The 27,887-nt window shown below is 46.6% G+C and overlaps 1 protein-coding gene across 3 annotated transcripts in view; it reads left to right on the top strand.

The window, feature by feature from the left end:
- The window catches only part of adcy5 (adenylate cyclase 5), a 63,189-nt gene that overhangs the window by 16,445 nt on the left and 18,857 nt on the right, over window positions 1–27,887 (top strand). For all 3 annotated transcript variants that reach the window (XM_023826954.2, XM_023826953.2, XM_023826951.2), the window contains exons 2-6: window positions 10,988–11,137; window positions 15,598–15,719; window positions 23,345–23,456; window positions 24,582–24,709; window positions 26,002–26,160. In XM_023826954.2, coding sequence (XP_023682722.1) covers window positions 10,988–11,137; window positions 15,598–15,719; window positions 23,345–23,456; window positions 24,582–24,709; window positions 26,002–26,160 — 671 coding nt within the window. The remainder of the gene's footprint in view (window positions 1–10,987; window positions 11,138–15,597; window positions 15,720–23,344; window positions 23,457–24,581; window positions 24,710–26,001; window positions 26,161–27,887) is intronic.

The raw sequence follows: 27,887 nt of genomic DNA, 5'->3' as shown, positions 1-27,887 counted from the left end.
GGTGTCATAAAAGCGGCGAGAGAAATGTCAATATCCCATATGCTTTCTCTATAAACCAAATGTCTGAGCCAAGCCACTGCAGAACGTGTAACACGTCAGGCATTAAAATTCCCCCACACTCCTGTCAGCTTTCATTCTGGTCCGTACCTCAAAGGTGGGCATTTAAATATATTCATGTTTAAACGGGCACATTCGCCAAGTCCGCAGACAGGCTGAATGACAGCGCGCATCACCTCCAGGTCTGAGTCGCATATGGACATATGACTTATTCCTTTATGATGTATTTGTGTACTCTCATGTGGCCTGGACTATGCGTAATGTCCCTTTGTGTGACACAAGGGACTTTTCCTGGTTATTTTTGCCGCCTGGCAATAATTTCCCTGGTCTGTTCTCCAGTGGTATGTCTGGAAGAGGATCGTAATACTGCTTTGGGGTTCCATGCCATCTTTGTCATGTTATTCTTTTTCTTTAAATGGAGCACGATAAATTGGTTTGGCCCTATTTCTGTGGGATTTGTTCTAACCAAGGATTACTAATTTAATCATTCCACGCAGGCTCTTGAGCTACTCCGCAGACAAAATGAGTTATGCGGCCCACACACTCATTTATTTCAAGCCATATTAGACCAGCTGTTCGCCTGCAATTGGCGGGACGTCCACGCTGCCACCACGAGAACGCTGGATCTGAATCAGCATTGCGAACTGTCCACAGACCACGGTTCTTCAGCGTCTGTCTCATCGCTGTGTCAAAAAGGCGCCCAGGACTCCTGACAGTCTGAGAGACACTAACGCCATCCTCCATGGATCCATCACGGATGATGTAGGACCAGATGTAGAAGAGAAGGGCAGTTTGCTGCATCAGCGTCCACTGCCACCCAGCTAAATAGTCTCTCAGATGTTTCTCCTCTCCCACCTGATGCTGCTTAATCATTCCTCCCATGTGACCTGAGTTGTTCTTGCTCCTGTCCACTCGAGCACATCTGCACCTTTAATGGGTGTGTCCTCTCTGGATTATCTTTCGTTTCGGAAAAAGTGATGCTCTTAATCCCAGCCTTTACAAGACCGTCTCTCTTTCACCGCGCGGATGGTAACTTCCAGAAAGCCGGCGTCTCTGATGGCTGCCGACTCTAACTGTGACACCATGCGTTTACGTGACCATGTGTGGCTCCTTGCCGGATGTCATTCCCCGTGACATCTCTCTCAGTATTAGGGTGTTAGTTAGCTGTTGCTCGATCCCAAATGGTGGCACTCGGGAGGGAGTCTTATGCAATTTCAAGTGCTCTTTCTTTTCGCATTTTTTTGTAAGACAGTGTCTCTTGTGATTTGGCAAAAAAGAGCTGCCTCTGCTGACCTAGATGTGTGTTAATTAAAAATGCATTTCCAGTTCACACTGACCCAGCCTGAAGTCAGTGCAGATCAACGCAGATTAAGGTATTGCATAAATAACTGGGTAATACCTGGGTTTATCACAAAGGTTTTACTTGCATGTCATTTATCATACAATATGTTGTTCTACTGTCCCAGTGGGGGCAATAAAAATAGAATTTTTAACTTTTGTTTGAGTTTTCTCATAAACAAAAAGATATATATCACCTGAAGGTTTGATTATGGGACTGAAATCTGTTGTTGTAGTACATGATCTGGTTGAAACCTTGACTCTAATATGTAGTGAAATAGTCAGGCATTAAATAGTATGTCCCACCTTTTATTACCGAAATTATTCAAAGAAACGCAATACCAAAAATGCTCCTAACACTAATGCACTGACCCTTAATAAATTTGATTGTTGTGTGATGCTGAGGAATGTTACAGAACGTCAAAGTCAGGTTGAGAAATGTTATCAGCTGGCAGCAGTGCATTATGGGAGATGATGTGGCGGTTGCTGCAACCCCAAGACGCCCTGTTTCTAATGAGGACTCTGGTGTACACTTAAACAAGAGCCAGGAGTCCTATTCAATTAACTACCTTGCCACCGTCAACAGGGCTTGTGGGGGCCACTCCCTGACCGCTTGTAATCCCAGTCCCTGATTCCCAGATTCCCCAAACTGGATGCAGCCCTCCCCAGTTTCCTACACTGTACTCATGTGACTTGGCGAGCATGAAGGTACGTGTTAGAGCGATGGCGGATCAGATGCTCTTCCTAGTTCATTGTTGTTATTGTTATAGTTAACTACTTCCATGGCTCTGCTGCATCGATCCACTCGCTCCTGCTTTCTGGATTGTTCTCCAGTGCTTTCCTGGGGCACTGTCACGATGGGTGCATTCTTTCAGCAGATATGGTGATACCGTGTGATCTGTTGCTCTCTGTGAGTGTGTAATTGTTTGGGGTGAATGCTCTGGCCCCAGGCGCCACAAGCCGGCTGTAGTGTGCCCACAGGCAGCGGCATATGGAGCCGGACCTGCCTGGTGCCCACAGGTCTGGTATCATACCCTAGCTCTAGGCTGGGCTACACATGCCATGTGTCACGAACTACAACAGCATAAGATGGCACAGGAAGCCTGTATGTAAGGCGTATGATCACTGTCCAATGAAGAACACATAACTCAAAAAGTCCATTGTTTCAGGAGGGTGGAGAAAAAAAAGCTAATTTTCTCAGATAGATACCTATCTTTACATAGCCAACAGTGGATGGTTTAATGTTTCAAATGTATGTGGATTGTTATCAACAAGGCAAATATGTCAGTGTCAAAAAGATACAAACTAATCTGTCCTTATATTCACAATTAATGATGTTAGCAGGGGCGGCACGGTGGTGCAGTGGCTGACACCTCTGGGACTTGTGTTTGTTTCTCCACCGGGATTGCATGTGTGTGGAGTTTGCATGTTCTTCCCGTGTCATCGTGGGGTTTCCTCCGGGTACTCCTATTTCCCCCAATAGTCCAAAAACATGCTGAGGCTGATTGGAGTTACCAAATTGCCCATAGGTGTGCGTATGTGAGTGAATTAGATTAGATTAGATTAGATTGACTTTATTAATCCCACAATGGGGAAATTCCTTAGAAACAGCAGCAATAATAAAATGGTGTGTGAGTGTGCCCTGCGATGGTTGGGCGCCCTGTCCTGGGTTGCCCCCTGCCTTGAACCCGTAGCCTCTGGGATAGCCCCCGCGACCCTGAATAGGAGAAGCAGTTTCAGAAAATGGATGGATGGATGATGTTAGCTAGCAATATAAAACAATACATACATGCAAACTACTATCATGAACACAAACGTTAACTAGTACAAACATATATACTAGTAAGATAGATGACTTCATAAAACAAAAAAACTAAAATCTTTTCATTGGACAATTAGATGTCAAACGGAATGGGTAGACAGCGGATAATGACCTGATTCCATGTATAGTAGTAGCTGTTTTGGGGTGCGTTTGCGCCACTGAGGCACTGTCCATCTCATCTTTACCGTTTCATGACACTTGTTCAGTAAGGTCAACGCAGAACATTGATGCATGACAGAGGCCAGACTGGGAGAGAGGATTGCCCATTTTATTTGCCTGTGACATTTAGTTTTATTTAAAAATGGATTCTGCTTTATGGTAAGTAGCAGTGATTGTTAATTAGAAAAGGCTAATTACTTTCAGGGCAGCAATGTTCTTTAATGAAACATATTCTGGGGTTGAGCGTCAAACAAGTGGCGCTTCGGATCTCTTAGCAACACTCCCGCAAGTTGCATGGCGTGTTTTTAAGGTGACCTACGTCTTTAATGTGGCTGACTGCCCTTTCTGACAGATATAATGTTTGCAAGCTCTCCCTGCAAAGATGGTTTCAGGGACACCTCTGGTCAGAGGGCTATTCCCTCTCGTAGGGTGTAGATGGGGGCGGGGGGAGGTGGTATGAATCTCTCAGGTTGCCAAATTCAATCAATAAGTTGATATCTACTTTATTTTATATTTATATTATATTTTCTTTGATTAGTTCGTCTTAGGTAAAATATCGGGGAATAAAAAGGCTCTGTTGATGAGGGGTGGGGGGGCATTTCTGGGCATCAGGGAGAAATAATTAGTTACAAAGCACTTCAAAAATAAAGCAAATTCTCAAGTGGCAAATGAAATATCTCTCCAGGGCGAGTCATGCACAAGAAACTGGAGCTTCAGTGGGAACCTGTTTTCTGACCCAGGGAATCCATCTGGAGAACAACAGGAAGTGAAAGCGGCATCCTGCTGTACACGGTAGTTTGCTGATGGGTGATGATAATTCCCAGAGCTGCTCCTAGGCTGTGGGAACGACTTCCCAGCAGGCTGCTGTAATGAGCGCTGGTTATTTGGAGCACCTCTCGGGGGGGCCCTGTGGTTGAGGGGTTTTTTTTTGCTGACGGAGCAACATGTTCGCCGTCCGTGAAGATGGAGGAGTGGGTGCCAGTCGGACCGGTGGGTCAGCTCGTTCCTGCTGGCTCCAGCATCCATGCATGAGAGAAGCCTGATAGAATGAGTTGCTGTCTTCCACCCCGTGGGACCCCCATGTGCGCAAGCACCGATGCCGCCTGTCTCTCACCGTCTCACGCACTTGTTGACACAGCAGGTATCATTAGACGTGCCGAGCTTGAACCGGTGGTTCTCAGCCTTCTGCGGGTCCCTGCATATCCTCCCTGAGTACATGTGCAGCCGCCCACTAATTTCACAAATTGAAATGTATCTCTCTGCTTCCCTGTGGCTTCACCTGTTTTTCTTCATTCTTCATGGTTTATGCATGTGAGACTTTACTTTCTCTGGATTCTGCCCATCACAGACTCTGCCCACTACTGACTCTGCCCATCACAGGCCCCGCCCATCACAGACTCCACCCACTACTGACTCCGCCCACCATTTCACTCTCCTTACCAGAAAGCCCTCATCTGCTCTTGTATTCATTAATAAGATCTTTGTCTAGGTTTTCTATACAGCTTAACTTTAGTTGTCCTAAAAGCGGCGAGAGAAGTATCAATAGTCTATATGCTTTCCCTTTAAACCAAAAGTTTGAGCCAAACCACTGCAGAATGTGTAACACATCAACCATTAAAATTCCTCCACACTCCTGTGAGCTTTCAGTCTGATCAGAGCTGGGCATTTAAATGTATTAATGTTTAAACAGGCATATTCGCCAGGTCCACAAACAAGCTGAACCACAGATCAAGTGTTTGCTTTTGTGGTTTAAAAAAGCAGCCTTGCAGACTGCCCTCCTCTTGCTCACATTCTTCTGTTCTTGCTCCACCTCAGCTTGCGGGGTTCATTCCCCAGTTGAACACACAATCAATATGGGCTCCACAGTCAGGGACGCCCGCCTCCCCTTCACAGGAACCTTGAAATACGGAAAGGCATACCGTGGGTTTGCAGAGTCTGGTGTCCGGTGTGTGTGTGTTTTTGAGATCTTACTGGGGTCCTTCTCCAGCGACTCTGCTTGAGACCTCTGTGCAAATAGCCAGTCACAAGTCGTGGTGCTGCGCGGATTTGCTCCCCTGGGACGCATGCACACCTGCTTGTCAGGGCTGAGAGTCAGAGCCATTAGTCAGTTGGGCTTTTGAAGGTGCCCCTGGAGGGTGCTGAGCAGCCTGCTTATCGGCAGGTCTGAGGACTATGCAGCCGGAAGGCTCTCAGGGATACAGGATTACCTTTTTGGATTCTAACTCTAGTTTCAAATTTTCATTTTGCCACAATTCCTGCTCCTGGGATTTCAGTTTGCAGACCTATGGCCGGAATGTGTCCAGGTCAACCTGTTGTCAGCTTCATGTCAACTTGCTCACGTCCTCAGCCTAATTGGCTCAAATGAAGCCGTTCTCCCACTTGCAGTACCAACTGTCCAAGGGCGCTTTTCCACCGCACTATGTATGGTACTTTTGGTACTTTCCCTTTTCCATTGACTTCCGGTCGAGTACCAGTAACAAAAGTTCCAGTTCCCGATTGGGGGTGAATGCTTTCTTTTGATTGGTTATGCAAATAGCCTACCTCTGAAACACAATACAATCACCATCTTTAAAAAAAGTTATGAATTCAGAAAATAACGATAAACTAAGCAATATATATATAGAGAGTGATAATGGATGTGTGAACAAATGAAGACCCAAGCTTTAATTGCGATTTGGTTGGAAGAACAGGTACAAGATCAGGACAGCATGACAAGAAATAAAAAAGTTTTTTGAATAATGTGCTAGGGCAACACGGTATTGGAAAATGTCCAAATGTCACGACGCAATTTTGTTGCAAAAAATTTTGGGGTATTTATAAAGCAAGAAGAGGAGTTCAACATACACTTCTCAGAAACCCATCTATGAGTGATTTAAACAGCAAGGATGAAAATGATTATGATTGTCTCAGAGAACGCATACAGAGCTCATGCAAAAGCAGCGGAGGTAAACTTTAAACTGATATTTTTAATTGATATACTAGATAATCTTGAAAAGTAATAATTACTAAAATTGCTCTTATGACAGTGTAAAAATGTTTTAGCAAAACGTAAACTCCCCATCCATACAGAATTAAAGGTATTAATCTAGCTGACTAACGAGAATTGCATATGCATAACTTGCGGTGTTGGTATTAATATTGCATGTCCAGCCCTATGATATACAATAGCCATTTTTTTAATTCAGTACAAAATACCCCGCCTTGCGTTGTGGTGTCATTCAGCAGTGGTATCGGTTTTTATGCCAGTGGAATACCAACACCTTGAAGTACCGTACTATTGATGCTTTCTTGAAGTACCAAAAGTACAGTACCTGGTGCGGCAGAAAAATGTCCCAAATTTCATGGAAAACATTTTATATAAATAGATAGATACAGGATCACCTCGGTCTCAGCCCAAGCTTCCTCATTCCTGCCCAACAGGGGAGCCCAAGTTCAGTCTTTGCTAGACTGAAATGAAGGTCACGGTCACTGTTTTCACCACGGGTACCTGTTAGGGTTTGAAATCTCTTCAGCCAATTTTCCTATCATCTCTTGGTGTTGCTGTGCAATTGTCATATGTAGTGTCTTAATCGCTATCAGATTGCATGATTATTTTATTTGGGGTTTAGTTTATCAATATGATGCATCCAGTGGCTCAAGTAGATGCCGGATCTGGAAGTCAAAGCCATGAAATCCTTTAGAGGATCAGCTAAGGAGCAGAGTCTCCCACGCTAAGGGCAGGGGGGACAGCGTACTTACTGGTAACATCAAAAGTGCGGCTCATCCCTATAGAGCAGCTATATTTGGAGTTAGTTTTTGAAGTTGGAGATGAAATGCAGGCTCTCTTGCGCTGTTTGCTGGTGGGTGGACCTCGTTCTTCAAAGGTGTGATTCGAATTATGACATTTATGACCTTGGCCTACAGCACAGCATTCCTCTAACAGGTGTCAACGTTCTCCCTCTCAGAAGCCACGTCTGAGGTGGTCGCACGTGCTGCATGCTCATTATTCTGGTTAAAAAGTTCTGCAACAGGAGCCTCCTTTATCTCAGTAACTTGAGTGCCTTGGAGAAGCTTTACTTAGAGTGTGTGTTTGTGGCTACTGTTCACAGGTTGTCCTTAATTTTAACGTATCTTTCATGATAACATGCGTCACTGCATTTCAAATGAAGTGCCTGTGAATGTTCCCTTACTGTGACAACAAAGCTGCCATCAAACTCACTGCATCAGTTTCATTTGCAATATTAAGCTTTGTATTATTTAAAACTAGATGTCGAAGTTAAGGGACACAGAAATGATCATTCTGTATTGGCTTGCCCAGAATCCCAGGGTTATTTTTAATTATTTGATCCTGGTTGCATTTTGGTCTTTTTGTTGGACTGGCTAAGGTCTTCGTTTATCTCCTTCAGGTCTCACTCTGCCATTGCCTCCTCCCTGTTTTTCCCTGAGAAAAATCGCCCTCACCGTGACACCGTGACCTTTCACATGTTAGCTGTGCATTCAGGGATTTCTTGCTCAAGTTGCCTTCACACTAACGTACAGGCTGCCTGGAGACGTGTCACGTCTAGGGGCTGGATGACCGTTCCATGCCAAAATGTGTCCCTTTAAGACCCAGGCGGGCTTTAAGTCTTGCTGGCTAATGGTGCTCATTTGTGTGGTTTCAGATCAGATCTCACTGTCATTACATTCTTTAAAAATGTACTTCTGAAGGGGAATGGGGAGTCATGTTTCTTAAACCACACAGTGCATTTGATTCCTCACAGATTACTGTGATTTACTACCTGAGCCCATGTTCCTCCAAAGGGACTTGCTGAACTGCATTCCTCATATTCCTTATAAGAAATACTGTAATTTTCCCCTCCTGCTAAGCTTAGTGCCAGACCTGCTGCTTGGAGGTATACACCTGCAGATTACATGAGGGCTCAGCTGTAGGCTGCAGTGGCCTGGAAGACTGCAGTGTTGGCCCTTGGGGTCAAAGTTCAGCTCTTGTTGTCAAGCATGTCCATCACGCTGAAGCGACTCGGTTGAGCTCTGAACATTGTTGGCGCTCTTTGTGTTGGCCTTGCTCGGTCATCAGTAGGCTTTCGTGCAGCCAGGCACGCCTGGAGATATAGGCCCTTGATTCCATTAATGGGATGGGCTCATGACTGTAACTATAGTGATACACGGAGCATGTGACTGTAACTATAGCAACACATGGGGCACTTGACAGTAACTATAGCGACATGTGGGGCACGTGACTGTAACTATAGTAACGTGGGCCACGTGACTGTGACTATGGTGACACACGGAGCATGTGGCTGTAACTATAGCGACACATGAGGCATGTGACTGTAACTCTAGTGATACAGCTCAGCTGATGAGGTCTCAGCCTCTGGAATAGGACTCGAAAGGTTTCGGTCCTGGAGGACCTCGGTTTGCCCCCTGGTTACTGGTGATTGCGAGTACTCAGGAGCTGGAATGCTGTCGGCAGACGCAGAGCTGCAGACAGTGACCGCCTAATGTGGCAGCGAGGAGGGCGGGCTTCGGTGAAGAGGTCCATACAAAGACCTTGCAACGTCCTGCCATGTTAATTAATGATCTCCAGCCTGATGGAGGTCTCTACCTCTCTCTGGTACTTTATCCATTGAGCTCGCAAATGTCACGGTTCCACTCGAGCATCGATTGTTCCCCGAGGTATGAGGAACACCTTTAATTGCAGTGTCACGTTCTGACCTAAATGCCAGGCCAGTTGGACGCAGACTCGGGCCTTTCTAAGCTGCCCCCTCTGAGGTGTTCCTCAGCTGTCGGTGGGGCTGTTGACCGTTGCCTTCCCCTCACTCCATCTATTAATGTCTGCTGCTCTTGGGCAAGAGTGCCGTTCTGCAGACGTCCTGAGGTTTCCCCTCGCGTGCTGAGTGCTGCTCTGCCTGTCCATTAGCCAGATGTAGCTCAGGCAGACCAGCTTTGGATGACCTTGCCCGTTTCTCGCACATTGTGTACAGGAAGTGAGCCTTTAGCTAGCAGCGATAGGGAATGGTGCCACGGGGCCGCTGTCAAAGTCTGTCCTCTGCTGCATGGTGAAGCTTCACCCCATTCTTCTGGAATGCATTTCACCATAAGTTAAAAGCTGTAGATGGTAGGATTGAAAGCTGGAAGTCCCTCACAAGCTGCTGCCATTAGATTTTTAAGGTTTTTCATTTTCTTTCTCTCCATGGCATCAGGAGGATGGAGTTGTACTGTTATACGCAAGATAAGAGAGTTTACCCTTTGAAATAAAAGCAAGCAGTATAAAAACGCACATAAGTAGATAAAGTGATGAATAATAATGAAGTTGGCGTCCTTGGCTTCTCTTACCTATAGAAATACACTTTACACTTTGTGAGAAATTATACAGCACTGAAAAAGTCATTGTCGGCGGGAGGTGTGAGCAACGGCATCACGGCCAAGCGTAGCGTTCTGGGTGACATGGGCAAATTTTTCCAGAGATTCTGAGATGGTTGCTTTGTCACAAGGAGGATCGTCGGCTTGTGCGTTTAGATCCGCGCCCCGTTCATCCAGAGATTCTGACATGCTGGGAGCCAAGAAGCAGCAGGATGGTTATAAATAGCCCTGGATCCGTGGTGGTGACCTGCGCTCCCCCGTTGCGTGTTCAGATGTTCCACGCTGTTCCACGCGGAACTGCAGCTCCACCTTTTGTTTTGGTTTCCTCTGCCTTGGCCACGTTTTGGACAGCGCCTGAGGACCGCGGGGGGAGGTTACCTGTCCAGGTCACTGTGGCAGCATCTATATCTACCCTCCTTTGAAGGACGCACTGTGGTATTCAGCCTCGCTGCAGGGCTGTGCTCCTTCTGGGCCAGATGTGAGCAGATGTTCACTCTTCCCCGCCTGAACCTCGCATTCTGTGCCTTGCTCAGCTGTCCCGTGGAGGGGGTCGTTGTGCTTCTCATCTGTGTGTGATGGAGCTGTTACTCGCTGTCTCACCGTAGATTTGGCTTCTGAGAGCTTTCTGTGGAATCCAGAGAAGATCTCCAACGTCCCCCTGTACTTTAGTAGAGGGCTTTGTGTCTATCTCTATCACAGTGAATAAATAAAAACAATAATAAATACCATATTCAGCTGCAATATCTATAAAGAATCATAACTTTTATTCATCGTTTACAAAAAGGATGAGAAATTTGTTTTTGGTAGTATGGCATGAGTATACAGTTTAAATGTACCATCAAGACAGAAAATATGCAGATAAGCAAACCAATAAATAGAATGATGATAGAGAAAGAGAATAAGAAAATGCAGTGTAGTTCATAAATAAATAAACCTGTAGCCATATGTGGGGTACAAATGCTTAGAGTCAGTGGGAGTACACAGACCCGTTTCCCTCCATTCACCTTTCCTTCCTTCGCTATGGCCCTGTTTCCCTCTGCTCGCCTTTTTCATTGCCTCCATTCTGTCGGTCATAGCTTATGAGCCCACAGCTCCAACGGAGTCACCCCCTGCACTCAGGATGCCACCCAGGGCACCTTCAGACTGTCAGGGATGTTCTAGAAGCATAGTCTGATGGTCGACGAGGCAGGGGACAGGCTTGCAGGTCCTCATGCGCTACGTCTCCTGCATTCTTCCTCTGACTAACCTGAAGCTGCATCACTGCCTTTCCAGTTGGTCTCCAACGTGCTGATATTCTCCTGCACCAACATCGTGGGCGTCTGCACGCACTACCCAGCCGAGGGCTCCCAGCGGCAGGCCTTCCAGGAGACCCGGGAGTGCATCCAGGCCCGGCTGCACTCACAGAGGGAGAACCAGCAGCAGGTGGGCTGTGAGGGGCGGTGCTGGGGTGGGCCGTGAGGGGGGGTGCCGGGGTGGGCCGTAGGAGTAAGGGCACACAGGGAATGCAGCAGGGTCACCACACTGAAAAAGGCTCAGACAGTCTGTGTATCAGACTGTGCAGGTCCAGATCCAGCACCTAAAGAGCTCAAGATCATTTCATGTAGTCTCAGATGATCGTGAATGATCAGTTGCTTATGCCTGTACTAGTGCTGTAGTTCTCGAGATCGGTCTTGAGACCAATTTTTTGTGGTCTCAATCTTGTCTTGGTCTCGACCCTATTTGGTCTCGGTCTTGTCTTGGTCTCAGGCATAGCGGTCTCGATGGGATGGGGAAAAAAAGAGAAAACAGCACATCCTCACAGAACAGTATCATTATTCATTACGCGCCTCAATTCAAATGCAACCAGTCAGATGCATCTTCTTTAAAAATGGTACATTGTATACATTTTCTCAATGGACACAGTGCTTCACAGTCCACACACTTCATACACATCGCATGATAGCGAAGTCGGCAAAGAAATGTTCCAAAACGTCACCACGCGTCACCATGTCACATGGTACAAAATCCTCGCGAGAGCAAGACGACTTGAGACAGACCGTGCAGCACAAACTGGAACCGCCTCCGTGACGACACAACTTTGCCCATATTGGCTGAAGATTTTAGTCACACACATGACGTTTGTATCCCAGGAAATTCCAAAGCGTTATCTGCTATTTCTCCCAAAAAGCACATAAAGCAGTGAGAACTGGTTTCAGTTCATTTACTGGTAAAATAAAGTTTAAATAAATTACATAAATGCTCTAACAGTACACGTAAGTTACTGGTTTATTTATTGTTAGTTACTGTAATGTCGTGCTGCTTTATTTGTTTAATTGTCAGACATACCCAGACATACTAATGAGACATGCCGATCAGAAAGACATACCTATCAGAAAGACATACCCATGAGACATGCCCATCAGAAAGACATACCCATTAGACATGCCCATCAGAAAGACATGCCCATCAGAAAGACATACTTATCAGAAAGACATACCCATGAAGACATACCAATCAGACATACCCATCAGACATACCCATCAGACATGCCGATCAGAAAGACATACTGATCAGACATACCAATCAGAAAGACATACCTATCAGAAAGACAAACCCATCAGACATAACTATCAGAAAGACATACCGATTAGACATACCGATCAGAAAGACATACCTATCAGACATACCGATCAGAAAGACATACCAATGAGACATGCCGATCAGAAAGACATACCCATGAAGACATACCAATCAGACATACCCATCAGACATGCCGATCAGAAAGACATACCGATCAGACATACCAATCAGAAAGACATACCTATCAGAAAGACAAACCCATCAGACATACCGATCAGAAAGACATACCTATCAGACATACCGATCAGAAAGATATACCAATGAGACATGCCGATCAGAAAGACATACCCATGAGACATGCCCATCAGAAAGACATACCGATCAGACATATCCATCAGACATACCTATCAGAAAGACATACCCATGAGACATGCCCATCAGAAAGACATACCTATCAGAAAGACATACCCATGAGACATACCAATCAGAAAGACATACCTATCAGACATACCAATCAGACAGACATACCTATCAGAAAGACATATGTATCAGAAAGACATACCCATCAGAAAGACATACCAATGAAGACATAACAATCAGACATACCCATCAGACAGACATACCCATCAGACATACCCATCAGAAAGACATACCCATCAGACAGACCCATCAGACAGACCCATCAGACATACCGATCAGAAAGACATACCCATCAGACATACCCATGAGACATGCCCATCAGAAAGACATACCTATCAAACAGACATACCTATCAGAAAGACATACCTATCAGACATACCCATCAGAAAGACATACCAATGAGACATGCCGATGTTATTGTCCTGGAAATACAGCCTTACTCTTGGGTGTTATTCTCTGGTGTTATTCTCTGGTGTTCCTCCCTCAGTGTTACACCTCCAGTGTTACTCCTTGATGTTATTGTCCTGGAAATACGGCCTTTGCACTGCTCTCAGATGTTATTCCCCCATAGTTACTCTTTGGTGTTATTCTCTGGTGTTCCTCCCTCAGTGTTACATTCCCAGTGTTACTCCTTGATGTTTTTGTCCTGGAAATATGGCCTTACTCTTTGGTGGTATTCTCTGGTGTTCCTCCCTCAGTGTTACATCCCCAGTGTTACTCCTTGATGTTTTTGTCCTGGAAATACGGCCTTACTCTTTGGTGGTATTCTCAGTGTTACATCCCCAGTGTTACATCCCCAGTGTTACTCCTTGATGTTTTTGTCCTGGAAATACGGCCTTACTCTTCGGTGTTATTCTCTGGTGTTATTCTTCAGTGTTATTTTCTGGTGTTATTCTTCAGTGTCATTCTTCAGTGTTATTTCCTGGTGTTATTCTCTGGTGTCTTCAGTGTTATACCTATCAGAAAGACATACCGATCAGACATGCCGATCAGAAAGACATACCCATGAGACATGCCCATCAGAAAGACATACCGATCTGACAAATCCATCAGACATGCCCATCAGAAAGACATAACGATCTGACATATCCATCAGACATACCCATGAGACATACCCATCAGAAAGACATACCTATCAGAAAGACATACCGATCAGACATACCTATCAGAAAGACATACCCATGAGACATGCCCACCAGAAAGACATACCGATCAGACATATCCATCAGACATACCCATCAGAAAGCCATACCAATCAGAAAGACATACCTATCAGAAAGACATACCCATGAGACATGCCCATCAGAAAGACATACCGATCAGACATATCCATCAGACATACCGATCAGAAAGACATACCTATCAGAAAGACGTACCTATCAGAAAGACATACCCATGAGACATGCCCATCAGAAAGACATACCTATCAGACAGACATACCCATGAGACATGCCCATCAGAAAGACATACCGATCAGACACATCCATCAGACATACCCATCAGAAAGACATACCTATCAGACAGACATACCCATCAGAAAGACATACCTATCAGACAGACATACCCATCAGAAAGACATAACAATCAGAAAGACATACCTATCAGACATACCTATGGGAAAGACATACCGATCGTCCAATCTGTGAAGAAGGCATGCAGGTGATATTTGTATAGATTTATCTACACCCTTTTGGCAGTGCTGCCATTGCAGTCAGGTCTCACAGACTACGAGGAGTAGAAGTTGTCCGACTTAGCTGCAGTCAGTTTATACTCCACCTCTGCAGCCGCCGACAGATCGCGCTCCACGTTGCGTCAGCTGCAGTCGAACGCACCCATTGCTTCTTTAAGGGAGGATGGGCAAAATTACAACGTCGTCGGTGATTGGCTGTTGTGCTGGCGTTCAGCTGTGTCTGTCTCAGCGCATTCTCTAAAATGGAGCAAATTTGGTTGATCGAGTTTTATAGTCTGTGTGTATCATCGTGATCGTCCTTATTTTTTATCGATAAAATATCGAGATCGTTTTATCTCCCAGCACTAATAGCATAGTTATAATTCAATTAAATTAGGTATTTCACATTCATTAGAAAGCACGATCTTGGAGGTGCAAGTCAATCTGGAGGCTCATTCTCTTCAATTCAAAGCAGAGGATCATCACATAGCCGTATTCATAGCTTACCCGAAGGCCTCTCTCCCTGGTACTTAATATGAGCATCTTTCTGGTACATCCCATCTCTTTCCCTTGACGAGGTCTGATAAAATGGTTATAGGAGAGGATTGCTGAGAATATTATTTTCCATCAGGCCTCGTAACTATGACAAATCTGGGAGATTTTAAATGAGAGACATATGGACATATGGACAATATAATTGAAAAGATAACATGAATTTGATTTAATGAGTAATGACACTTTACAGCAATGCCTTTTTTCTCTACAGTTGATCTGAGTGATGTGATGTCGATTCTAGCCCTAGTCTGTTTTCGGTCTTGTTCTTGGTCTCGGCCAGTCTTGGTCTTGGTCTCGCCTTAGTATGTCTTGGTCTTGGTCTTGGTACCCTCAAGTCTCGGTAGTGCCTTGGTCTTGATACCCTTCGGTCTCGGCAATGTCTTGGTCTCGGTTTAGGCGGTCTTGACTACAACACTAGCCTGTACTTGTAGCTGGAGTTTTTATCCAGTACAATTATCAATGCAGCCCTTAGCTTCACTGGCTGAGCCGTGTGCAGGAACACGTGTGCAGTTGAACGGGACTCTATGTGGATCTCCACTGAGCTTGGGGGGAGTGGAGGGGGGGGCGTCTGCCTCTGTCACCGTCACCCCAGCAGGAGGGCTTTTCCAAAGAGCAGCTGTGTCACCCGTGTCCTTTCCCCCCTCCCACTCATCCGCCTCCCCCCTCCCCCTCGCTGCAGGAACGGCTCCTGCTTTCTGTGCTTCCCCGCCATGTTGCTATGGAGATGAAAGCCGACATTAACGCCAAGCAGGAAGATATGATGTTTCACAAGATTTACATCCAGAAGCATGACAACGTGAGGTGAGTGTAGCAGCACGCTAACCAGGGGGAGAGCGAGGGGGTGACGAGACTCACCCCGGACATGTGACTGTATGGTTATATATATATTACACTAAAACCTGTTATTTTGATGTTGTGGGGACTATTTCTGTCTCCACAAGGGGAAACTCTGTTTTATAAAAAATCTGTGATTGCAATCAAAAAACTAAAAACGTCAAAAGTCTTGCATTTTTTTTTTAGTTACTTATGGTTAAGGTTAGGGCTGGTTAGGGTTGTCATATGGCGTTTTTCCACTGCCACCAGGAGTGGAGGCGTACCTGACCTGTACCACGAATTGACGGTTTTCCCATTGTAAATTATCCGAGCCGTACCCGCGCTGGTGCTTACTAGCAGGGCCCAAAGCATGACTAAACTGAGCTGGTTGCCTCAATACCATCTGATTGGTGAAACTGCATGGAGATACTGGTGCTCTGCGTTGATATGCAAGGATTATCTCAAAGAAAAAAGGTACTATGGAACAGATAAATGGAATGGACTCGTAATGCAAATTACGCAAGCAAGGGATTATTCCAGACGTGTTGGAAAATCAGGAAATCAGCATGTAATAAATCATGATGTACACTATGTCAGCCGTTAATAAGCATCTCTTCAGTTTTACATCACTTGCTGTCCAAACCCAGCAACGCCTTTACCGAACCGACCATTCTGCAGTGGAGTACTGAAGCAGGCTGGAGCTGCACTGTAACCGCACTGTAACTAGTCTCAGTTCATGGTATGGGTCGAGTATGGCTCGGTTCCTGTATGCCAGTGGAAAAGTGCTAATATTTGGGATTAGGAAACGAATGAACGGTCCCCACAAAGATATGAATACAAACCTGTGTGTCTGTCTGTGCGTGTGTGTGTGTGTGTCTGTCTGTGCGTGTGTGTGTCTGTCTGTTTGTCTGTGCATGTGTGTGTGTGTCTGTCTGTCTGTCTGTGCATGTGTGTGTCTGTCTGTCTGTCTGTGCGTGTGTGTCTGTCTGTCTGTGCGTGCGTGTGTGTGTCTGTCTGTCTGTCTGTGCATGTGTGTGTCTGTCTGTCTGTGCGTGTGTGTGTGTGTCTGTCTGTGCATGTGTGTGTCTGTCTGTCTCTCTGTCTGTGCATGTGTGTGTGTGTCTGTCTGTTTGTGCATGTGTGTTGTTTACTGCTTTCCATTTGCCTTTAAATTAATAATTCTTGCAGGTTTCTTATGACAATGCACAGTAAACAAAAGTAAAGCAGAAAATTGTTTTCATTGAATTTCCTTTTGTCATGGTTAATTTTTGCTGTCTTTAAGTGGACTGAATTCCTCCTTTTTAAAGCATCATTAAGTCATACAGAGGCCTTGATGTGCTTTGACAGAGTTTGTAAAAGTGACTGAATAATAATGTGACTACAGTATGTTTTAATGTCATACAGGCTGCTATATTTATGCAGCTTAGACTCCGTGGTGGTCCTGTCCACAGCCTAGACTCCTGCCGGCCCCTGCACTCCCTTCCTCATGCGTTGAAGGTCTGTTTGTCCTTTCTGGCTGTGACTCTAACTGGGATCTGGATTTGAATTTCTGACATGGTGCGGCTGTTCATAGGGGTCTCAGTGCCACAGACTCCACGTGAATTTGTTTGCACTGAAGCTCTGTTCTGTTCCAGTCTGGAAACCATCTCAGGTATGCACATGGCCACTCTTGCATTTCCTCATCCCTGCTTAACAAGTGGCTTTTCATTCGGACTTAAACATTAATTGAATCTGAAGGACACTTCCAGGCCTCTTGCCGTTCAGAAGGTCCTGTAGATTGCTTTTGCCACTGCGTTACAGGGTCAAAATGGAGATGAGATGATGTCATCATGGGGCTGCCTTTGGATCTGTAGACCATTGAGAAACACCTGCACATCCTGTCATGCAGTACCATCAAACTCCTCTGAAATGTTCCTCAGAAGCTATATTTTCAGATGTGTATGTGTAGAGGGCCACCTGCCTGATGTAATCCAGGCCGGGTATGGGGCTTGGGGCCCCCCTAGCAGCCCCCCCCCCAGCAGGGGCCCCATTGGGCTTGTATAATGGCTCAAACCCTCTTGTGGCAGCATTGCCCTGCGATGTTCTGCAGCTCTGGGGTGCAGTCGTCCCTCAGCAGGCTATCAGATGACCTCCATACCTCCTCCATCATCATCATCTCCCCACCCATGTGCCAGGTCTTACCCACTGGTCTGGAACCTGCAGAGTTCTGAGGCTTTATCACCTCAGCCAACTATTATTTTTCATTTATTTGAATAAGTGTGGAATTTAATTCTGATTTTGTGGTGGATCTTAGGGAAATAAAGGCTCTTCTGTGGCCCAGTCTGTTGCTGTCATGGCTGCGGCCCGGGCTGTGTTCGGCACAGCCGCAGTCCAATCTATAGTCGCCGCTTCCGCAGGGTGGTCTGTTGTTGACACAGCTGTAGCCCGATCTGTGCTTGGCGCATCTGTAGCTCGGTCTGTGGTTGGCATGGCCAGTAGCCCGGTCTGTGGTTGGCATGGCCAGTAGCCCGGTCTGTGGTTGGCATTGCCGTGGCCTAGGTGTGCTGGGCTTGCTGTGGCCACTGTTATTACCGTAAACTAACACTTAAACAAAAACGGACCCTTGAATAAAAAATTAGTTGTGAAATGAAATTAAAATGAAAACTATATATACCAAAAAACATGTCGGACTTTAGACTGCAAAAAGTACTGCCATCCACCAACATCATTTTACCTTTTTTCTGCAATAAAAGATGTCATGGCTGCTGAGCTGTCCCTTTCTTCACCACCACTTCAGTGTTTATCACTTCCATAATATACCACAACAATACCATGTGGCCTGCTCCACTAATCAAATTTATTAACCATAAGGATACACCAAATTTATACAGAATACTAACTTTTGGGCATTACAATATGCGTCTTATTAATATTTTAGGCGTATTACTAATATGCTTATTGAATTGTGGGCATAAGTAAGTTCTTTATAGTGCCGAAAAGCCGCGGTCTGTTATCTAAAGCCCTGCAATAACATACAGCTTGTTGTTATCAAAACAAAGTTATTTTACATGAAACAGTAAATTTGATTTTCTGGAGGAAAACTAATCGTTTAGATTAAGCAACCAATTGGTAAAATAGTTGATAGATTAATTGAAAGAAAAATATCGGCAGCCCTACAATGGCCCAGTCTGTGGTTGGCATGACCAAAACCCGGTCTATGATTGGCATGGCCGCAGCCCAGTCTGTGGTTGGCGTGACCAAAACCCGGTCTATGATTGGCATGGCGCAGCCCAGTCTGTGGTTGGCTTGACCAAAACCCGGTCTATGATTGGGACGGCTGTGGTCCGATCTGTGGTTGGCTCAGCTGTGATATAGTTTAGATTAAAGGTAAAGGTAGCTGATTACGAGAAAGATCTCGGTATGTATGTTGATGCTTCCATGTCCCACTCTCGCCAATGTGGGGAAGCAATAAAAAAGGCGAAGAGAATGTTGGGTTATATCTCTAGATGTGTGGAGTTTAAGTCAAGGGAGGTGATGTTACACTTATATAATTCCTTGGTAAGACCCCACCTAGAATACTGTGTGCAGGTTTGGTCACCATACCTCAAGAAGGACATTGCTGCCTTAGAAAAGGTGCAACGAAGAGCTACGAGAATGATTCCTGGTCTTAGAGGAATGTCTTACGAGGAGAGGTTAGCGGAACTGAATCTGTTCAGCCTTGAGCAAAGGAGACTAAGGGGGGATATGATTCAGGTCTATAAGATTCTAACGGGTCTGGATGCTGTTCAGCCAAATGACTATTTCAATATTAGTCTAAATACTAGAACTCGTGGCCATAAGTGGAAATTAGCGGGAGAACATTTTAAAACAAATTTGAGGAAGCACTTCTTTACACAGCGTGTAGTCAGAGTATGGAATAGTCTTCCTGCTATTGTAGTGGAAGCTAAAACCATGGGTTCCTTTAAATCAGAGCTAGATAAGATTTTAACAACTCTGAGCTATTAGCTAAGTTCTCCCCAAACGAGCTTGATGGGCCGAATGGCCTCCTCTCGTTTGTAAATTTCTTATGTTCTTAGTGTTTTTTGCCTTTGAAGGTTTGAGGAGATCTCTTCATCAGGCTTGATTATTTAAATCTTGGTCTTAAATTGTACTAATAGTCTGTGAGAAAAATTCAAGTAAACCGAAATTAAGATTTATTTGGACATCCTGAGATGCCTTTGAAGATTCTTCAGTGTATGTCATGGTCAGCCTGGGACCCAGTGGAATGTGGTTTAAATTTAAGGGTAAGATTGAAATAATCAGTCACTCTTAATGAACTGAAGGCTTTCAAGAAAGGTCATCATGCTGGCTTTGAAGTAGATGGATTATTTGCCAGAGGTCTCCACCAGGAGAATCTCCTCCCATCAGCTTGGCCCTGCTATTTGTTGGCAATAAAAAGTTGCAAAATTTCACACAAAGCTGGCCATTGAAAGGAGTATAAATACTTCACTGTGGATCTTCAGCACATCGTTGGGTATCAGCAGGCCTGACCTGCAGGCACAGATTCACCAACACGCACCAAGCCTGACAGGTCCAGCAGACAGAGGCTGTCACACCTCACACAGCAGATGTGACAGGATGTGACAGGAAGTGAGAGGACCCGCATGACCCAGAATGAGGGTCACGTTACAGTGAAAGCTGGAGCATTCGTAGGCCATCTGAGCGCGTGCAGCAGGCGATCGGCAGCTGAACATGCAAATCCCATCCTGAAGAGCTGGACGATGGCCAAGACGATAAGAATGCAAAGTGCTTAGCTTATCGTTATGGAGAAATGTTCTAGCAGCACATGCTAGAACGTTCCGTAGGGGTCCACAATGAGGCCCTGTGCACGTCCTTGGAGCAGCGGAACATGGGACATCGGGGGGGGGGTTGTTTTTTCAGGGTCACCTGAGCCCTGTGGTGCTGTGTGATTCTTGCTTTTTACTCAGTTGGAGTTCTGTGAGTCACATGATCTGGCTTCTGTAGACTGTTCATGGGGACATTTATCTAAATATTAATCACACTGATGAACTTCAGGCATGTTCTGGGTATGAATCTCACTGGCACAAGACCCCCCAGTGAAAACGTCCACTTCGAAAGTCAGACTAATCACCCCATAAGATTGTGGCTCTCGACAGGGGACTCACTGGGGCTGCAGTGAGCCTCACCGGCTTGGTCGTCCGTCTCCATCACGCCAGCAGCAGGACTGAGCAGTTTTCAGGGGCATCGCAACAAAATATCCACGTTTATCCACGTTTACGTAGCAATAAAGTGTGACTTTGTTTAGCAATGAAGGTCACCATGGCCGGACTTCAAGGCACAATGTTAAATGGCTGAAAGATGCATTTTAATGTTGAAACTTGTCTCGCTGATTCTGTCCCTAAACTGGTCAGAAGGTAGGAAGGATTTCATGGACGACACCTGGTGACAAGCTGGAGGAACGGGCTGCATGGTGACTCACAGAGGAACTAGAAATTAATGCTGTGTCAGACTCACACTCATTATCCACTGGCCTCTCTCACTGTTTCTAAAGGTGTGAGCCGATAAATACACTCAGGGGGCCCCAAGGTGCCTGTAATTTGTTGGAGATCTTCGCAACCGCTGCTCCGCTGTGGAGGATTTGGAGCTTAAAAATAGCCGCATGAAAATGCTGCTATTTCAAGCCCCCTAGTTTGTGTAGATATAATCTCTGATCAGGAGCTGTGCTCTTTTACTACCAAAGGACCTTAAGCTTTCTAAAATAACAGAGCCAGTTCCTGATGGTTGTATAAGCTTCCAGCTGCTGGAATACGCCCTGGCAACACTCTGCTGATGCACCCTTGAAACTGGGGAGTCGCTCCAGTTTAGCGGAGAGTGAAATCTGCAGCTCCAGCTCAGATTTTGGGCCCCATGAAAGCATATCGCATTGGGCCCCCGACCCAGACGAATCCAATTATGTCCCAAATTTTTGAGGTATCTCTGGCTCAGTGTGACAAAACATTAAACAATCGGTAGGTAAGGTGCTTTTGGACATTAGTGTGAATGGAAAAATACTAGAATTTCTCCTTTAAGAATCACACTCTCAGGGGGCAGTGGGGGGGAGGGGGGCGGCTGACTAGGTTTTGATTGGTTCCTAGTCCATAGTCGCATTTCTAAGTCCTGACCAATGGTTTTGAAGCAGATTGGTGCTTGTAAGACTCTGAACATCCACCAGAACCACAGCTTGCTCTCCTCTTGTTCTAAGGAGTTTTCTTTAATATATTTAAGCAATTGTATAATGGAGCACCAACAATCAAAGAACAAAAATGTACCAAATATTTCAGTAAAGAATGTAATTCCAAATAAGTGTGTTTGATATGTGAGATTTTCATCTGAGCTGAGTGAATGTGCAAATCCTGTGCTGTGGTGTTAGCTGGTGCCTCCTCTCTGGCGAGACGAGTCCCTGACACACCCTGAGCCCGACAGGCGCGTTCGACACGCTCCCCAGTAATGCGGCTCGTAAAAGGGCAGCAGTGGTCAGCTGCAGACGTTTGGCTGACTGGAGGCGGACTCGTCACCGACCTGCATGTGCTCCGCCGCTTCCCTGACCAAGATGATCCACTTCCTATAACCCACAAGAAGAGGTGACGAGCTTGGGGGGGGGAGCTTCCCTGCTGCTCCACGTGTGGAAAGTCTCCACCTGAGCACTTGGACATCAGCATGGCACTCGTGTGGTGGAGTGTGGGTGTGGGCATTTGACCAAATGTCAGAGGGCGGCTGGAAGCCCCACGCTGTGCCGCGCCCCTGATGAGACGCACGACGGCAGAGCGTCACGTTGCTGGGCTGCCACCTGCCCCCACGGTGCTGCTCTTTCTGGACTTTGTGAAAAACTGCAGTTTGAGTTTAGCTTCTTCAGTTCATGTGACCCAGGGCTGAGCGTCTGGTGGCTGACCAGTAACACGCGCTGGGTAGAATGGGGACGAGAGGCGGAGCTACGCGTGAAGGTGCTTCCTGAAGCTGGCGAGGGGCCCTGCTGTCGTATCTGTACATCTCTGGGTTGTGAGAAGGAACTAGATTTCCTGGAGGAAACCCACATAAATGTAGCAGGTGTGAGGCTATGGCGCCCCCTACTGGGATTTTATTGATAATATGCATGGAAAACTGCGCAAGATTTTTTTGTTGATTCTATTTTAATCTTTAATAGCAGCTCCTGTAGTTGTTTGACACTTTCTCTAAGACTCTGTCATCTCTTGTTTGGATTAGACTTTGATTTGATGTCACTTTGTCTGAAGTTCACCCCACTCTTGAAGGATGTACAAAAACGAAAGCTGTAGGATGCTGTGGGTATTTTTGCGGATTCTTGGCATAAAAGCCTGACACTCAGAGCGGGGAAACACCCCCTTGCTGCTTTCCTGCATCCCTATTCACTGCAGTATGGTGACGGGAAGGTGTGCAGGCAGCTGCCCCAGAGTCCGCGTCTTCGAAAATGAGCAAAAATGCTTAAAGCCGCTTGACGAGGAAACCTTCCAGAAACTTCTGGTCGGCCGTAATGGCCGCCTTCGGACACATCGCATAAAGCGCAGGTGCGGCATCCGCAGGGCGGAGGAGCTCTCCGTGCTCGTGCCCCCCTCACGCCACGTTGTCGTCTGCCTTCCCAGCATCCTCTTCGCTGACATCGAGGGCTTCACCAGCCTGGCCTCGCAGTGCACTGCCCAGGAGCTCGTCATGACGCTGAACGAGCTGTTCGCCCGCTTCGACAAGCTGGCCGCGGTGAGTGACCAATCAGCTGTAAGCTCCCACCCCCCCCCCCCTCCACAAGTGCACACGGACACACACAGGCGCAGGCACGCAACAAAGGGCCGCATTGTGCGGTAGCCGCTTAGCTGCAAGCGGGCCTGACGCTCAGGTGGCTGTCATGGGGTGGGAGACGAGCCCAACTGCTCTCTGCCCCCCCCCCCACCCCCGGGGCCCACTACCTCTCTTGCCCCCATCCCAGTTTATCTGAAGAGTACCATCACACATATGACGGTGGAGGTCACTATGGGAACACAAATGTAACATTAACACCGTGAAGATTTCTTTCGTTCCCCTCAAACCAGAAATGAACCGTGTTGCTCAGAACATCTGAGGCTGTGTGGTGAGATTGGGTTTGTCGACCCGCCTCCTTCAGCGCCGGTAAACAGCATGAACACAGTGTGCCGTTGCGTTTGTGCGTCCCGGAAACAGCTGACTTAAATAATGACTTATCCAGATGTTTACTACTGCTATATTACTCTAGTTCGGGATTCTGTGATGAATCCTATGGGCTTATGAGGTGCAAAAAGGAGGACAGAAAAGCAAATGGGGTAGAGTGACCTTGATTGTAATCACCGTCTTTAGCGTGATGTACCGGCTGTAATGTTTGTGCCCCTGTGCAGCACAGCATCACACACCATATTCCCCTGGCATCGTATTTCTCTTCATCTGCCCCACTACTGCTAAGGCCTCATTTTAATGTGCGTACAAAAAAGCATGTCACTTTTCTGAGAAATACTTAACACTGCTGTGCAAATGTTCTCTATAGAAATCCTGCTGTCCGAATATTAATGCATCCTGCAGAGGTACAGGGCCTTTGATCCACAGTCACAAGAAGTGTTATCTCTAAAGGCTACTTTACTTCTACTTGGATGTAGCTCAGTAACTTGTGTAAGGAAGCAATGGCTGGCACCACAGCGCCCTCTTTTGGGAGGAGGGTGAACTGTCACTTGTTTTTCCATGGAATGTATCTATTTTTTTTCCCCATTTTTTTTTCTTTAAATAACCCGTGTCACCTAGCTAGTATAATTAGTCTGTATATTCATGGAAGATGAACTGTGCAGGCCTCCTGAACATGTCTGTCATACCTCTGTATCACAGGAGAACCACTGTCTACGTATTAAGATCCTGGGCGACTGTTACTACTGCGTATCAGGCCTTCCAGAGGCGCGAGCGGATCATGCCCATTGCTGCGTGGAGATGGGCGTCGACATGATCGAGGCCATATCGTGAGTGCTGCCTTTCTGCGTGTGCATGCGTGTGTGGGGAGTTTGGTGACGAGCCTCAAGGAGACATTGTCACAGGTGGTCCTTCCATCTGGAGGCTGATGTTACCCCATTGCTTCCCCTCGTTCCGGGATGAGTTTAGGATGTATGGTGGTTTTTGTTGCAGGCAATCATGCAGAATGTTGTTATTATTATTTCTGCTTTATGAATGTGTACATGCCGTAAGACTGTATGCCATAAGCTCCCAGGGAGTGTTGATGGAGGTCAAACCGTCCGCTACCCCGTCTGTCCTGTTAATGCTGCTGTTGGCTTGTGCGCAAGCAGGTGTAGCAATAACTGATCACGGGCGGTGTGACCGCAGTGTTCTGTTACAGCGGCAGGAAGGAGACATGGAGGGATTTAATTAGAGATTAACGCTCTTTCCTCTGACCGTCAGCTCCTGCTTTGGCCGATGTTGTGATGCTTACAAACATTATTCACCAAACTCGTCTCTGTTTTGTCCCTCCGCGAATTACCTTTAGTATCGGAAATGCGGGATTTCAGATGCACTCTATCGGGGTCATGATGGGCTGGGCCTGTAGGGGGCGACTGAAGGGGACATTGCAAACCGCTGGAGCCGGCTGGTGGCGTCAAGCCCTGTTCTTCTTCTGGTTTAAAAATGGCATTATGCACAGATGTCTGCAATATTCAGATGTACTTAATGTAGCCATGTCAAAGTATGAAATCGGTGGAACAGTGGAGCTGGCTGATGTGGTTGGAGATGGGGAAAGTCCAAATGCACAAAGTCAGAGACTCCGGGGCTCGACTGTGACCGACTGTGTTCAACACCCCAGCGGTCTGACTGTGTCACCTGCGTGCTTCAGAGAAAGGGTCAGAAGCTTTTTGCCCCTCCACCTGCTGCCCCCCCCCCCCCCCATCCAGCCAAGTGCCTTGCAGGTGCCCGTATCCACAGTGACACGCATACAGTGCCCACTATTTTGATTCTGCTCAAGACTATAAATATACAATAGCAGGGATGCAGCACAGATGAAGGGAACACAATAGAACAGTGGCGGCACTTTTCTGGAACGTTGTCACTAACACAATAACACACTATCTCCGCTTTCGCTGCCTGACTGATGAGATAACCGGCTGCATCGCATGTAAGGGCAGCACACTGGAACTGTGTCAGTACCAATATCCATCTGGGCAGCTGACTGCTGAAGCCCCAGACAGGCTGCTGAGCTTGGCGCCCTCTAGAGGCGTAGGTGTTATGCTGCTTCCAGATCTCATTGTATCCCCCCCCTCCCCGCCAGGTTGGTGCGGGAAGTGACTGGTGTCAACGTCAACATGCGCGTGGGCATCCACAGTGGCCGTGTGCACTGCGGGGTGCTGGGCCTGCGCAAGTGGCAGTTTGATGTTTGGTCCAATGATGTCACGCTGGCCAATCACATGGAGGCGGGCGGCAAGGCCGGGTGAGTCTGTATGTGTCCCTGTCATATGGCCATGCTGTCCCCGCACTTATTAACATGACCACACCCATGGTGAAGCTGTTCCCCTCCTTATTAACACGACCACACCCATGGTGAAGCTGTTCCCCTCCTTATTAACATGACCACACCCATGGTGAAGCTGTTCCACTCCTTATTAACATGACCACACCCATGGTGAAGCTGTTCCACTCCTTATTAACATGACCACACCCATGGTGAAGCTGTTCCACTCCTTATTAACATGACCACACCCATGGTGAAGCTGTTCCACTCCTTATTAACATGACCACACCCATGGTGATGCTGTTCCACTCCTTATTAACATGACCACACCCATGGTGATGCTGTTCCACTCCTTATTAACATGACCACACCCATGGTGAAGCTGTTCCCCTCCTTATTAACATGACCACACCCATGGTGAAGCTGTTCCCCTCCTTATTAACACGACCACACCCATGGTGAAGCTGTTCCCCTCCTTATTAACACGACCACACCCATGGTGATGCTGTTCCACTCCTTATTAACATGACCATACCCATGGTGAAGCTGTTCCACTCCTTATTAACACGACCACACCCATGGTGAAGCTGTTCCACTCCTTATTAACATGACCACACCCATGGTGAAGCTGTTCCACTCCTTATTAACACGACCACACCCATGGTGAAGCTGTTCCACTCCTTATTAACATGACCACACCCATGGTGAAGCTGTTCCACTCCTTATTAACATGACCACACCCATGGTGAAGCTGTTCCACTCCTTATTAACATGACCACACCCATGGTGAAGCTGTTCCACTCCTTATTAACACGACCACACCCATGGTGAAGCTGTTCCACTCCTTATTAACATGACCATACCCATGGTGAAGCTGTTCCCCTCCTTATTAACACGACCACACCCATGGTGAAGCTGTTCCCCTCCTTATTAACATGACCACACCCATGGTGAAGCTGTTCCACTCCTTATTAACACGACCACACCCATGGTGAAGCTGTTCCACTCCTTATTAACACGACCACACCCATGGTGATGCTGTTCCACTCCTTATTAACATGACCATACCCATGGTGAAGCTGTTCCCCTCCTTATTAACACGACCACACCCATGGTGAAGCTGTTCCCCTCCTTATTAACATGACTACACCCATGGTGAAGCTGTTCCACTCCTTATTAACACGACCACACCCATGGTGAAGCTGTTCCCCTCCTTATTAACATGACCACACCCATGGTGAAGCTGTTCCACTCCTTATTAACACGACCACACCCATGGTGAAGCTGTTCCCCTCCTTATTAACATGACCACACCCATGGTGAAGCTGTTCCACTCCTTATTAACATGACCACACCCATGGTGAAGCTGTTCCCCTCCTTATTAACATGACCACACCCATGGTGAAGCTGTTCCACTCCTTATTAACATGACCACACCCATGGTGAAGCTGTTATCTCTAAAGGCTACTTTACTTCTACTTGGATTTAGCCGAGTAACTTGTGTATGTTGATGCCATCCACACCAAGGCCATGCTGTCTCCACCCCTTATTAACATGACCACACCCATGGTGATGCAGTTCCACTCCTTATTAACATGACCACACCCATGGTGATGCAGTTCCACTCCTTATTAACATGACCACACCCATGGTGATGCAGTTCCACTCCTTATTAACATGACCACACCCATGGTGAAGCTGTTCCC

The sequence above is a fragment of the Paramormyrops kingsleyae genome, chromosome 16 (assembly GCF_048594095.1).
Source record: "Paramormyrops kingsleyae isolate MSU_618 chromosome 16, PKINGS_0.4, whole genome shotgun sequence".
In the NCBI taxonomy this organism is placed as follows: domain Eukaryota; kingdom Metazoa; phylum Chordata; class Actinopteri; order Osteoglossiformes; family Mormyridae; genus Paramormyrops; species Paramormyrops kingsleyae.
This window is presented reverse-complemented; position numbering and strand designations above follow the sequence as displayed.